The sequence below is a fragment of the Apium graveolens genome, chromosome 8, assembly GCF_009905375.1.
Source record: "Apium graveolens cultivar Ventura chromosome 8, ASM990537v1, whole genome shotgun sequence".
NCBI lineage: Eukaryota > Viridiplantae > Streptophyta > Magnoliopsida > Apiales > Apiaceae > Apium > Apium graveolens.
This window is the reverse complement of record NC_133654.1, coordinates 251242973-251257099: the sequence shown is the minus strand read 5'-3', so window position 1 is coordinate 251257099 and position 14127 is coordinate 251242973. Positions and strand designations below refer to the sequence as shown.

Below are 14127 nucleotides of genomic sequence, written 5' to 3'. Positions count from 1 at the left end.
AATACCATCAAACATTGCATGCAACATTTAAATCTCATAAAATATTGAGTTAAAAATAAAAAAACCCCAACATAAATTGAAGAGGGTTTTAGAGTTCTAAAATAAATCAAAAAACCCCAAATAAATTGAATAGCATTTTAGAAACTTATTAAAAACATGTAAAAATCAAAAACCCCCAAATATAGATGAGGGCTTTACGGTCTCTAATTGAATTAGAAACATACCAGTATAATCAAATGGAAGAAGAGGAAGAAGATTGTGTGAAGAAGAGGAAGAAGATTGTGTGAAGAAGAGGAAGAAGATTGTGTGAAGAAGAGGAAGAAGATTGTGTGAAGAAAATCGCCGTGAAGAAGAGTAACTGATGATGGGGAAGAAGGGGGTTGGGGAGTTATGACGAGGAGTAACTGATGGGGAAGAAGGGGGCTGGGGAGTAAAGTTTTTGGGGGGATATTTCGGGGGGATACTAAAAAAATAAAGGGGGGAGATGAAATTTAAAAGAGAGGGAAAATGAAAAAAAATCACTTCAAACCAACAGCCTAGATACAGATCTGGTTTAATCCAACGATCAACAAAATCTGTTATTATTTAATTTTTTTAAAACCTAAAAATCAAAAATTAAAATATATATAAATTATCCATATATTTGGAGATATTGTAACTGTTGTAAGATCAACTATCACATAACGGTTCTTACAGGATACCGTTATCGTATGCTATATTATTTAAATAGTAGTTGTGTAACGGTTTCTTACACAAACCGTTGTCTCATATATTTTCCAACAAGAGTTTTTTGTCCTAAACCGTTGTCTATAATCTAAAACAAAAATAAGAATAATCTATTGTAAAACTTTTAATTTTTAAATGTTCGATGTTTGCGAGTGCACATATGTTGATAAAACATTTGACGTAATCCATAAAAGTTAAATTTTTGGTACCTTAAAAGTTCGATAATCTGATTCGAAGACTTCGATTATATCACTATAAACAAATAATAATAATAATTAAGAATATTACTATAAACAAACGTAGATTACGCTGACAGAGACGTTTGTGAATAAAAATTTATTAAACAACTAATAATTAAGGATATTAAGTTTCTCTTTGTAAAATTTTAAAATAATTAAAGATGGAGTTGTAACTATTGTGGAGCACGGTTTGGTTCGTGACATTTTTTGGCCAAAACTGAAACTAAAACCGTATGTCCTTAATTTTAATATTTAATAAATATAAGTTGAATTTACGACTTATAAGTTGATAAGTAATTTATGTTTCAAGATGTCAATCTAATCAAAATTCATTAATTTTAATTAGATGTTGAATTGTTGAATTATGATTTTAGTGAAAATAAATGTAAAGCTATTTTATTGAAAGCTGAAAAAGACTTTCATTCATAAGAAAAAAGAATTACTATCGTTGGGATCTGATTCTGCAGTAGAATCAGATCCCAGCGATAGTAATTCTTTTTTCTTATGAATGAAAGTCTTTTTCAACTTTCAATAAAATAGCTTTACATTTATTTTCACTAAAATTATAATTCAACAATTCAACATCTAATTAAAATTAATGAATTTTGATTAGATTGACATCTTGAAACATAACTTTATAAAATAAAGTTGATGAAGAAGAAAAAATCAAAATATATTCAGAACAAAGTACGTCGTTACTAACATTCAACTTATCAGCTTATAAGTCGTAAATTCAACTTATAAGTAGGGTCGACTGATAAGGTGACTTATAAGGGGTTGCGGTTACGATATAAGGATCACTAGGGGAGGAGAATTTATGATTATGCCTCCTGAGTTAGAGTCTGTCGCTAAATACGGTTTAGCTTGGTTCACGTGGTTTGCAGGCTATTGCGTGAACCCGTAGGGTTTACCCAGTGCGCACCTGAAGGGTAGCGGCTGCGGGTTACCTACAATAAAAAAAATTATTCGGGGTTAAGATAGGGTTTAAAGTATAATGTTTAGAATAATTGATGAATATGCTTAATAAGAAAGATTCAATTAATATAAAAACACATCGGAACATCTTTTTCTAGAAAAGGTAACAATATTGTATATGATAATCATATTCATATTCGAAGCACATCCATATGTTTGGATCATTGAAAGGGTGATTTAAACATCCGTATAATTGGATCGTCGAAAATATTTACAAATTTAGAAAATATCGATAAACATGGGATATCAACTCCAAAAAGTCGAACTTATCGCTAGTGAGTTATATGTAACAGTTTACAAACAACTATTTAATCTAGTGTTGGGCAATAGTTTTTCAAAAACACTATTATGTAAAACAATATATAGTTCGGAACTCCCAATTATCGATACGATCAAGTTGTAAAAATAAATAACAAACTAAAGATAATTAGATGATTTATTTATCGATCGTTTAACACTAATAATATAAAAAATATTGAAATTGAAAATGATAATAAAGACATTCTAAACGATTCAAACTACACTAATATATATTAAAGAACAACTTCACAATTTTTCGTGTAATATAAATTCGATATTCTTATTACCGACATACTATTTCGTTAAAATAATTTGTGATTATTTATTTTTTAATAAATTATATAATTTATTCCTCTATATTAATTTATTCAAATACATAAAATCCAAATTATTGTGGTCCTAGAAAATAAATGAATTAATATTATTCAAAATATTTTAATTTATGAGCCATGTAATTCTTATATAATAATTTAGTTGAGACTTAAACATATTATTAATTACTTTTTATTTCAGACATATATTTGTTCAGACATATGTATCTGTCGGAACAAGAACACATTTATTTACTTGGTAGTTAGGCCGTTCATCCATGTCCATGTGCTCTCAAATCCATAATACTCTCAAATCTATGCTCAAATTCGTGCTAATACTCTCAAATCTATGCTCAAAATCGTGCTCATACCCTCAAGTCCTCAAATCTAGATATCAAATCCATGTCACATCAAGATTCCAAGACATCAAGATCTCGGGTTTTAAATTTCTTTTCACACTTGAACAGGTAAGTACAGTCTTTTATGAAGTCGGGTTTATATGTACTCTCTTTTGAATTCATTTTGATGAATTCATTCTTTTGTGATTCTGAACTAGGGTTCATATTGATTTGGGGGAAATATAAAGACTTCACAATTCATTTTTAAGAAGCTATAAGGACAGGTAAGTACTTTAATTTATGCATTTGGGTTATATAAGTCCTCTATTTTAAATTCATTTTGATGTTTTTTTTACTTCAATTAGGGTTCAGTTATAAAGATTTTGGGGAAATATAAAGATTTCATAATTTAGTCTGAATTTGAGGTTCTATTCAGACTTTTAAAAGATGGATAGGTCATGGTTAAAAGCGGATAGAAGAACAAAAGAGTTCAAAAAAGGAGTGGAAGATTTGTTAATATTTGCATTTGAGAATGGTTATAATGCAGAAAAAATCAGTTGTCCATGTGTAAACTGCGCACATAGTAAATCATGGAGAGCGCAGATAGTTAAAAACCATCTTTTTCAAAATGGTATTGATCAAACTTATACACGTTGGATATGGTACGGGGAGAATAATTCTGTAGAAAGTTCTAATGAAACCGACACTTCGGAATCTATCAATCAAGGCACCTCAAGAATGGGTGAACGTGACGAGGACGACGACGATGATATGTCTTCTGATGAAAGTTCTGACGAAACCGACACTTCTGATTTCATTAACCATATTAAAGGTGAACATCAACCTCTTTATCCTGGATGTGGGAGGTACACTAAGATGAAAGCTCTGGTCCAGTTATACAACTTGAAAGTGAAGCATGGTATGTCTGATTCATACTTCAGTGATATTCTGTTATTACTTGGCTCTTTACTTCCAGAAGGCAACAACATCCCTTCTTCCTTCAATGAAGCAAAAAAAACCTTATGTGCATTAGGAATGGGGTATGAAAAGATACACGCATGTCCGAATAATTGTCTCTTATACCGTGGCAATTTAGATGAAGAACAAACTACTTGTCGCGTATGTAAGGCCTCTAGATGGAAATTGAACAAAAAAGGAGATGAACTTGAAGGGGTCCCTGCTAAAGTTCTATGGTATTTCCCGCTGATACCAAGATTACGAAATTTATTCAATACACCTCACATTGCAAAGGACATGACGTGGCATGACACCGAGCGACAAAAGGATGGTAAAATGAGGCATCCGGCTGATTCAATAACATGGAAGGATGTCGACCAAAAATGGCCTGATTTTGCATCAGAGACTAGGAACCTTCGATTAGCTTTATCTTCCGATGGTTTCAATCCTTTTCATGAAAACCGTACTGATTACTCAAGCTGGCCTGTTTTGCTATCAATTTATAACCTTCCTACATGGCTTTGTATGAAGAGAAGGTATATTATGCTCTGCTTGTTAATATCTGGACCGACTGAGCCTGGAAATGATATCGACGTGTTCCTTCAACCACTAATAGAAGATCTGCAAGAGTTGTGGCGTAGGAAACAAATGTACGACACTTATAAGAAAGAGTCTTTCATGCTTAAGGGCATTTTATTATGGACAATAAGTGATTATCCTGCCTTAGGGAACTTGTCAGGAAATGTTATTAAAGGGTATAATGCGTGTACTATTTGTATTGATGAAACGAAAGCTACTAGGTTGGTTAATTACCGTAAGACGGTGATTATGAGGCATCGAAGATGGTTGCCCCGTAATCATCCTTATAGAAGGCAGAAATCAGCTTTTGATAACACTGTGGAGAAGGGGGTCGCCCCTGTTCCATTAACCGGAGAAGAGGTTTTTCAAAGAGTACAGCATTTAAGGGCCCATGTATTTGGAAAGAAACAACGGCAACCACGATGGAAGAAAGGTGAACCTCGACCTGTTTGGAAAAAGGTTTCAATATTCTTCCAACTTGAGTATTGGGAATTTTTGCCAGTTAGGCATGTTCTCGATGTGATGCACATCGAGAAAAATATATGCGAAGCCCTTGTTGGAACTTTATTAAATATTCCGGGGAAGACAAAAGATAGGGAATATGTCCGTCTTGATATGGCTGAAATGGGAATAAGAACGGAGCTGAGACCTAAGACTCCTGGAAAGAAAGAAAAGGTACCGTTGGCATCATGGAACTTAACGCATGCAGAAAAAAAAAAGTTTGCTCATCATTTCTTAAAATGAAGTTGACAGATGGATTTTGTTCAAATATTAAGAATCTTGTAAACATGGAAAATCTTCGGCTTGTTGGAATAAAATCTCATGATTGTCACACGATATTGCATCATTTACTTCCAATCTCAATTCGATCAGTATTACAAAAACAAGTCAGGTGCACAATTATTAGGTTTTGCCTTTTCTTCAAGGCAATTTGCAGTAAAGTGATCGATGTAGACAAGTTGGAAAAAATGCAGAGTGAGTTAGTGGAAACATTGTGCCAGCTTGAAAAGCACTTTCCCCCTTCGTTCTTTGATGTGATGATCCATCTCTCAGTTCATCTCATGAGAGAGGTTAAACTTTGTGGGCCAATATTTCTTCGTTGGATGTATCCCTTCGAGAGATATCTAAAAGCGTTTAAAGGATATGTACGGAACCCGGCTGATGAGGATCAAGGAATGAATATGTTAATTTGGATTTGGTTATGCGTACTTGTGGTGATGTTCAATTGGAGAGGATGCAAACATGGGTTATGCAGCTTACTTGGACAACAAGGAATAAAGGAGCGATGCATGAAGTTGGACAAGTAGCTGATTATTATATAATTATTAATTCGAATTTTGCTTGTAAGTTTTTATCTTTCACTTGAAAGGGTTTTTCTTATTTTAAGCACTTAGGATTTTATTTTCCTATTTGGATTTGGTTTTTGTCTTTTTTCTATTCGGATTTGGTTTTTAAATTTGTTTCCTAAAAGGATTCAGATATTGGCTAATTCAAGCTGATATTGAATTTCTCTCGGAATCCTATTGGGTTTGGGTTATTGTCTAAGCCTATAAATACCCTTCTAATGTAATCTTTTAAGAGAGACAATGGATGATATAAAAGCAATTTGAGATTCAAAGTTCACGTTTCTGGATTGATTGTGTTCTTTTGAAATATCCTCTTCTTCTCTTATCCTTTTTCTTCTTCTTCTTTTCTTTCTTTGTGGAGAGATCCACATCAATTTGGTATCAGAGCCAAGGTTTTTTCTCCAATTTCTTAATTGTTGGGAGATCTAGGTTTCAAAAAAAAAAATTATTATTCACGAGTACTGTTCACGTGCCACTGTTCACAAAATTACTGTTCATCGGTACTGTTCACGGGCACTGTTCATCGGCACTGTTCACGGGTACTGTTCACCAAAAAAAATTTTCCCCGCTTTTTCTTATGGCTACGGATGAATTGCTCATAAAATTACTTGAAAAATTGGATGAGATTGATAAACGTACTCAAAAGCTTGCTAATTCAACGGAATCGAGGTTTAATGAATTGGATAAAATTTTAGTTAAGGTGAAAGATAGTGATGAAGTCTATGATCCTGGTATAGAGCTTGGTTATTTTACAGGTTTGGGTAGCATAGATGATTTTGTTGAATGGGTTACACAAGTCGACAAGATTTCTGCTTATACAGGTTGGACTGAGATGAGAATATTCAAGATTGCAGCGCTTAAACTTACAAAGAAAGCAGGCTTGTGGTTTGATAATCTAAACACAAAAAGAGTTAGATCTGGAAAAGAAAAGATTATGACTTGGACATCTCTGAAGAAGAAACTTCGTGCAAAATATATACCTTTGCATTATAAATTCGAATGTATAATGAAGATGACATCCCTCTCTCAAGGTACTATGAGTGTTTTCGAGTATACTTCTGAATTTTATAGATTGCGCCTTATTTGTGACTTGGAGGAGACGGAAATAATTAAAATTGGAAGATTTATTCGTATATTGAATTTGCCTATTTATCGAAAGGTTAAATCAAGTCCATATATCTCGTTTAATGATGTATGCAATCTTGCATTGGAATTTGAATCTTTTCAAAAAGACGAGAAATTGAAGTCTTCCCTTCACGAGTTCACTCTTTCAGAAGAAAATAAAGAAGAAGACTGTGTCGGTGTGGAGAATGTTACGGATCTTGTTGTTGATTACCAGGTATTACGTGTGGCGTCTACATTAAGTTTCGATGAAAAGGATGAACCAGTTACAAAAGAAGCTATAATAGAGAAGTATGAAGAAAGAAAGTCACATGATGATAAATTCTTGGTTGTTGAAAAAAATCAAATAGATACATCTCTTAAACTTATGTGTCATGACATGGTTGAAGAGAAAAAGGTACTTGAGGATACGTTCCAAACTAAAGAGGTTGTGTACAAGGAAAACAACATCATCCACGTGGAACACATTGATTTTTTGGGGGTAGAGAACTTGTTGAATGCACCTATCTCATCAAACTATCTTATTCTTTCGAGTTTACTTCCAAATATATTGCTGATGGAATTGAAATTTAAGGCTTTCAAGTTCTACGAGAAATTACCTCGTTATGTGCTTATTCTTAAATACTTTAGAACTCGAGGACGAGTTTTCTTCAAAGGAGAGGAGAATGATGAGGATCAAGGAATGAATATGTTAATTTGGATTTGGTTATGCGTACTTGTGGTGATGTTCAATTGGAGAGGATGCAAACATGGGTTATGCAGCTTACTTGGACAACAAGGAATAAAGGAGCGATGCATGAAGTTGGACAAGTAGCTGATTATTATATAATTATTAATTCGAATTTTGCTTGCAAGTTTTTACCTTTCACTTGAAAGGGTTTTTCTTATTTTAAGCACTTAGGATTTTATTTTCCTATTTGGATTTGGTTTTTGTCTTTTTTCTATTCGGATTTGGTTTTTAAATTTGTTTCCTAGAAGGATTCAGATATTGGCTAAATCAAGCTGATATTGAATTTCTCTCGGAATCGTATTGGGTTTGGATTATTGTCTAAGCCTATAAATACCCTTCTAATGTAATCTTTTAAGAGAGACAATGGATGATATAAAACTTTTGTTTTGAGATAAACTATGAGTAGTTTTTCTTCCCTCTAAACTTCAATTACTGGATTGTTTTGAAGGTTAGATTCAAATTACTTAGTTTCTGGATTGATCTAAGCAATTTGAAATCCATTGTCTCTCTTAAAAGATTACATTAGAAGGGTATTTATAGGCTTAGACAATAACCCAAACCCAATAGGATTCCGAGAGAAATTCAATATCAGCTTGAATTAGCCAATATCTGAATCCTTCTAGGAAATAAATTTAAAAACCAAATCCGAATAGAAAAAAGACAAAAACCAAATCCAAATAGGAAAATAAAATCCTAAGTGCTTAAAATAAGAAAAACCCTTTCAAGTGAAAGGTAAAAACTTGCAAGCAAAATTCGAATTAATAATTATATAATAATCAGCTACTTGTCCAACTTCATGCATCGCTCCTTTATTCCTTGTTGTCCAAGTAAGCTGCATAACCCATGTTTGCATCCTCTCCAATTGAACATCACCACAAGTACGCATAACCAAATCCAAATTAACATATTCATTCCTTGATCCTCATCACCGGCTCATCCCGAAGGGTGTATTGCTGAGGCATACATTGCCGAAGAGGCGGTGGAGTGTTTGGTGAATTTTGAAAAATCTACCGTAGGAGTGTCTCAAAATGCAAAGTATGAGCAGAATGCAAGACCTCTATCTGGTGCGACATTGATAAAGCCGAGCGATGAGGACTTGCATCTAGCACATTTGTGTTTTCTCCAAAATACAACTAACATTAGACCATATTTTGAGTAAGTTAGTGATATTTAAGTGTGTGTTATTTCATTATTTTATGCACTTTGATTAATATACTAAAGAAAGTGATTTTTCTCGCAGCGAGCATATGGCATCTTTGATGACAAGAAACCAACAACATGAAAATGATGAAGTCTGGCTTAAAAACAAGCAAAATGCAGAATTTCATAAATGGTTCAGGAAAAAGGTATAATTGTTATTTGAATAAAAACATCATAAATAGGCCTAGTTTATATTTTTCTGGTAAATGTATTTGTTATTTGTTTATTTAAGCAAACATCATAATTAATATTTATCAATTTGTTTTAAATAGATTCAATCAGAATTGTTGGATGACCATAACAAGATACCTGAGGAGATAAGGTGGATTGCTGAAGGGCCCAACAAGAATGTCCCTACATTTAGCGGATATAGAATCAATGGTGTTACGTTTAGCACCAAGGAGCGTGATGACACTCGACAAGTTCAGTGTAGTGGTGTCTGTGTCGTTGTAGATACAATGCTTGTACAGGGTAAGGAGAAGAATATTGAACATACTTCACAGACCTACTATGGAGTTATAACAAGTATATGGGAGTTGGACTATAACAAATTTAGAGTCCCAATATTTCGTTGTAATTGGGTAGATATGAACCAGGGGGTTAAGGTAGATGACTTGGGATATACAATTGTTAATTTGAACAAATTAGGTTTCGTAAATGATCCGTTCGTGCTAGGGAAACATGTTAAGCAGGTTTGTTACATTGATGATCCTCTTGAAAAACATTGGTATGTCGTGTTGAAATTACCGGAAAAGAACTGTTATGAACAATGTGACGATGAAAATGATGGATCAGTAGAAATAGAACTTGAGAATGAGCTGCACTTGCCAATGTTTCCCAATGTTAACGAACTTGATGAGGAAAAAGCTAGTTATATGCGGGACGAAGATGAATGGATTCAACTCCCATGATGGTAAAAATTACCTTCTTTTAAGTTAAATTGTCTAGAAAATTACCCCAGCATGAGTTACCTCTCTGCCTTCTATAATTTATTTATTCGTAAATCTTTTTTTATTTCTCGAATTATTATTTGCCAAAATTTGATAATTTTAATTAATCAGTGTCAATTACGATTACTGTTTTAATATATATGAAGTTAGCTGTTTTTTTAATTTTTATAAATGATTTATCATACTGGAATTTGTCATTTTCTAATTTATCGCTCCCTTTTTCTTGATTATTTGGACTGTCTGGCATTTATATGTTGGATTCAGTGTCATCTAATTATTGGACAGTAGTGTTGATGGGCCATAAACCCTTTTAATCTTAAATTTGTAACCACGTTCAGTTTTTTAATTTTTCTTTCAGTGACCAATGTGATTATTGATCCGGATTTCATTGTTTCCCATTTTTGCCCATTTTCGTGGAAAAGCCTGTTTGATTGCATTATTGGTTTTATGGACATGCCTAATTAAAACTGTTGGTCGCTTGTCAAGGTTTTGGTTGGAATTCTGATCGAATAAGGTGTTCAATATATGATACCCTGTTAGGAATATATGTGCATTAGTTTGATGATATGTTTAACAAAACACTTAAGTAGAAATTTAGTGTCTGTAGCCTCAACGGATAAGACCACTTTGGCTATCCGTTGATGGTGTAGCTTTACTTAGAAATAAGTCTAGTATTGTAGCATATTTCAGTCTCTGTATTTAAAATGTAATTCTTAGAAGTTGAGAGAAACTATAAGTCATGTTGACTACTAGATGATATGCAGATAGGAAGGCCAATTGTAAATATTTCATGCCTTGTAATTTTGTATAAATGAAGTGGTATCAACGGATGACTTAAAGACCTTCAACGGATGAGAAGCTAAGCTTCAACGGATGTCTCTAAAGCTTCAACGGATAACATCCTTCAACGGATGAGAGCATCAACGGATGAAAGCTTCAACGGATAACATCCTTCAACGGATGAAGTCATCAACGGATGAAAGCTTCAACGGATGTTCTGCTAATTAGCCGTTGATAAGTGGTAGTTGTACCTACAAACAGAGGCACATGGGTTGACAGAGAAAAGTGAGATGTGGTAGCCGAATTTCAGGATCAACAGAAAAAGCAGCCGTTCTTCTTTAGTACAAAGATGCAATAGTCAACAAAGTACTTGAGTGAACAGGAAAAGAAGCAAGTGAAGAACTTATTTTACTATTGTAATTTTATATTGTTTTTCACTTGTACACTTGGTAATATATAAACCAAGAAGAAGCTAGTAATTAGTGTGAGATTTTCCAGAGCTGTTAAGAAATATCTTGAGAGAAAATTCATCTAGTTTGTACTAGGATGCAGCTGTGATCAACATTGTTGAACACAGATTTTCTAATATACCATCTCTGGTGGAACAACAAATCCACCAGAAAAGTTTTTAAAGTTTGTTGTGTTCTTTACATTTTGTGTTTGAATATATATCTGTCTGCATTAGCTCAAAGCAATTCATATACTTGTTCATCTAGAACACACTGCTTTAATAAACTTCTCAAAACCTGAAAAAGTTTTGAGATTTACATTCAACCCCCCTTCTGTAAATCTCATTGTTAGTCCTCTAGGAATAACAATTGGTATCAGAGCAGGCTCTTGACATACAAAGAGTTTAAAGATCTTGGAATCTAACAAAGATGAGTAAGAAGGATATTGGAGTAAAGATCCCAGTTCTTGACAAAGACAGTTATCACCACTGGAAGGTGAAAATGCACCTTCATCTACTCTCCCAAGATGAAGGTTATGTAAACTGCATTGAGAATGGTCCTCACATTCCCCACAAAGTAGCCACAGTTGCTACGGCCACAATTGCTGTTGGTCAATCCATTCCAAAACCTAGAGCAGAATGGACAATGGAAGACACAGAAGAAGTCCACAAGGATAAGAAGGCTATGAACATTTTGTTTAATGGTCTTGACAAGGATATGTTTGATAATGTGATAAATTGTTCAACTGCCAAAGAGGTTTGGGACACAGTTCAGTTGCTGTGTGAAGGTACAGAACAAGTAAAAGAGAACAAAATGCAGCTTCTCATTCAACAGTATGAGTACTTTCATTTTGAAGAGAATGAATCTTTAAATGACACATTTAATAGATTCCAAAAGCTGTTGAATGGACTGAAGCTGTATGGTAGAGTGTACCAGGTGAAGGATTCAAATCTTAAATTTTTGAGATCCTTACCAAAGGAATGGAAACCCATGACTGTTTCCTTAAGAAACTCTCAGGATTATAAGGACTTTACTCTTGAAAGATTATATGGAATCTTGAAGACTTATGAACTAGAGTTGGAACAGGATGAGGTATTGGAGAGGGGGAGAAAGAAAGGAGGTTCAGTTGCATTGGTAGCTGAAAATGAGAAAGAATGCAGAAAAGAAACTGTGAGATCTACATCAAGCTCCAAAGATGGTGTAAGAAATCCAGAATCAGACAAGGGTAAAGAGCAAGTTGCTGAAAATGAAGACAACTCCAGTCAAGATGACTCTGATGGTATTGATGAGCATCTTGCATTTCTGTCCAGGAGATTTGCAAAGATGAAGTTCAGGAAAAACACTAGAGCCACTAAACCCTATAAGAACATGGTGGACAAATCCAAGTTCAAGTGTTTTAATTGTGGTATAAGTGGACACTTTGCAAGTGAGTGCAGAAAGCCAACCTCTGAAAAGAAGAAATTTGAACAAGTAGATTACAAAAAGAAATATTTTGATCTACTCAAACAGAAGGAAAGGGCTTTCATTACTCAAGAAAAGGACTGGGCAGCTGATGGAGATGAAGAGGATGAAGATGTGGATTATGTCAACCTTGCTCTCATGGCTGATTCTGAAGAAAACGAAGTTAGTTCATCAAGCAATCAGGTAATCACTACTGATTTAACACAGCTTACTAAAGAAGAGTGCAATGATGCTTTCAATGACATGTCTACTGAATTGTATCATTTGCGTGTGTCTCTTAAATCTCTTGCTAAAGAAAATAGTAGGATCAAAGAGAACAATCTGTTTTTAAGTAATAGAAATACTGTGTTAGAAAATAAGTTGATTGACCTAGAGAAAACCAAATTGCATTGTATATCTGTTGAAAATGAACTAGCTGAATCTGTTAAGAAAGTAGAAATACTTTCCAATCAATTAGAGAAAGAGCAAGAGGTGATTAAAGCCTGGAAAACATCTAGGGATGTAAGTGCTCAAATTGCCAAAGTCCAAGGAATTGAATCATTCTGTGAAACTGCCTGGGATAAAAATAAAAAGAAACTGGAATTAATTGATGGACTGTCAACGGATGTGGAATCAACGGATAATGAAAGTTATCCGTTGAAGGAAGAAAAGGAACATCCGTTAAAGGTTCCTCAATTAAAACAGGCAGATGTTTCTAAAAGAGAAAATCTAAAGAAACTCAACAAAAAGTTTGGTTCAACTTCAAAGAACTTTGTCAAAGAAGGAGCAAGCACATCCAAAGATGTCAGAAAGGTGAATGTAGGGCACATGACCTTAGAACAGTTAAACAATAGGCTCAAGATGGTTGAGGATAAAAAGGAATCCAAAAGGAAATCCAACAGAAATGGGAAGGTAGGAGTTAACAAACATAACAATTACACACCTGACAAGTATGCTCCTAGAAAAAGCTGTGTGCATTGTAGTAGTGTTAATCATCTATCTGCTAATTGTAAATCTATTAAGAAATCTCCCATAACTGTACCCTCTTCCATGCCTAACATGTCTGTATCACCTCTACATGCTATGCCTGTTATGTCTCAACAAAATCCTTATGCACATTTTGCAAACATGCCATATTTTAACAATCCTTATCTTGCTGCATTCAGTATGCCTCAAATGCCATACAATATGCCAATGTGGAATAACATGTATGCACAATCCATGCCTAATAATTCTATAAATGTGCTGGATAATGTTGTGACTAACCCTACACCTCAACCAACCACATCTAAGACCAAGGTTGACTCAAACTCACCTAAGTCTAAAGATGCAGGAGGAATGAAGTCTAGGAGAAAGGCTAACAAGAATGGACCCAAGGAAACTTGGGTACCAAAATCAAATTGATTGATTTTGTGGTGTGCAGGAAAATAGAAGAAATCTATGGTACTTGGACAGTGGCTGTTCAAGACACATGACTGGAGATTTCTCCCTGCTCACAGAGTTTAAAGAGAGAGCTGGCCCCAGCATAACCTTTGGAGATGACAGCAAAGGGTTTACTATGGGATATGGCTTGATTTCAACAAGGAATGTCATCATTGAAGAAGTTGCATTAGTTGATGGTCTCAAGCACAACTTACTGAGTATCAGTCAACTATGTGATAGAGGGAATACAGTTTCCTTCAATT

General features: G+C 34.2%; 1 protein-coding gene across 1 annotated transcript; it reads left to right on the top strand.

Annotated features, from left to right (window-relative positions):
* The first annotated feature begins 3336 nt into the window (after nucleotides 1–3336).
* On the top strand, nucleotides 3337–5169 carry LOC141680629 (uncharacterized). Its single transcript, XM_074486804.1, has one exon. It carries the CDS (start codon nucleotides 3337–3339, stop codon nucleotides 5167–5169), a length of 1833 nt encoding a protein of 610 aa, XP_074342905.1.
* Nucleotides 5170–14127: the final 8958 nt, after the last annotated feature.

Coding starts and splice junctions, on each gene's coding strand:
- LOC141680629 (XM_074486804.1), top strand. CDS start 3,337: ATGGATAGGTCATGGTTAAAAGCGGATAGAAGAACAAAAGAGTTCAAA.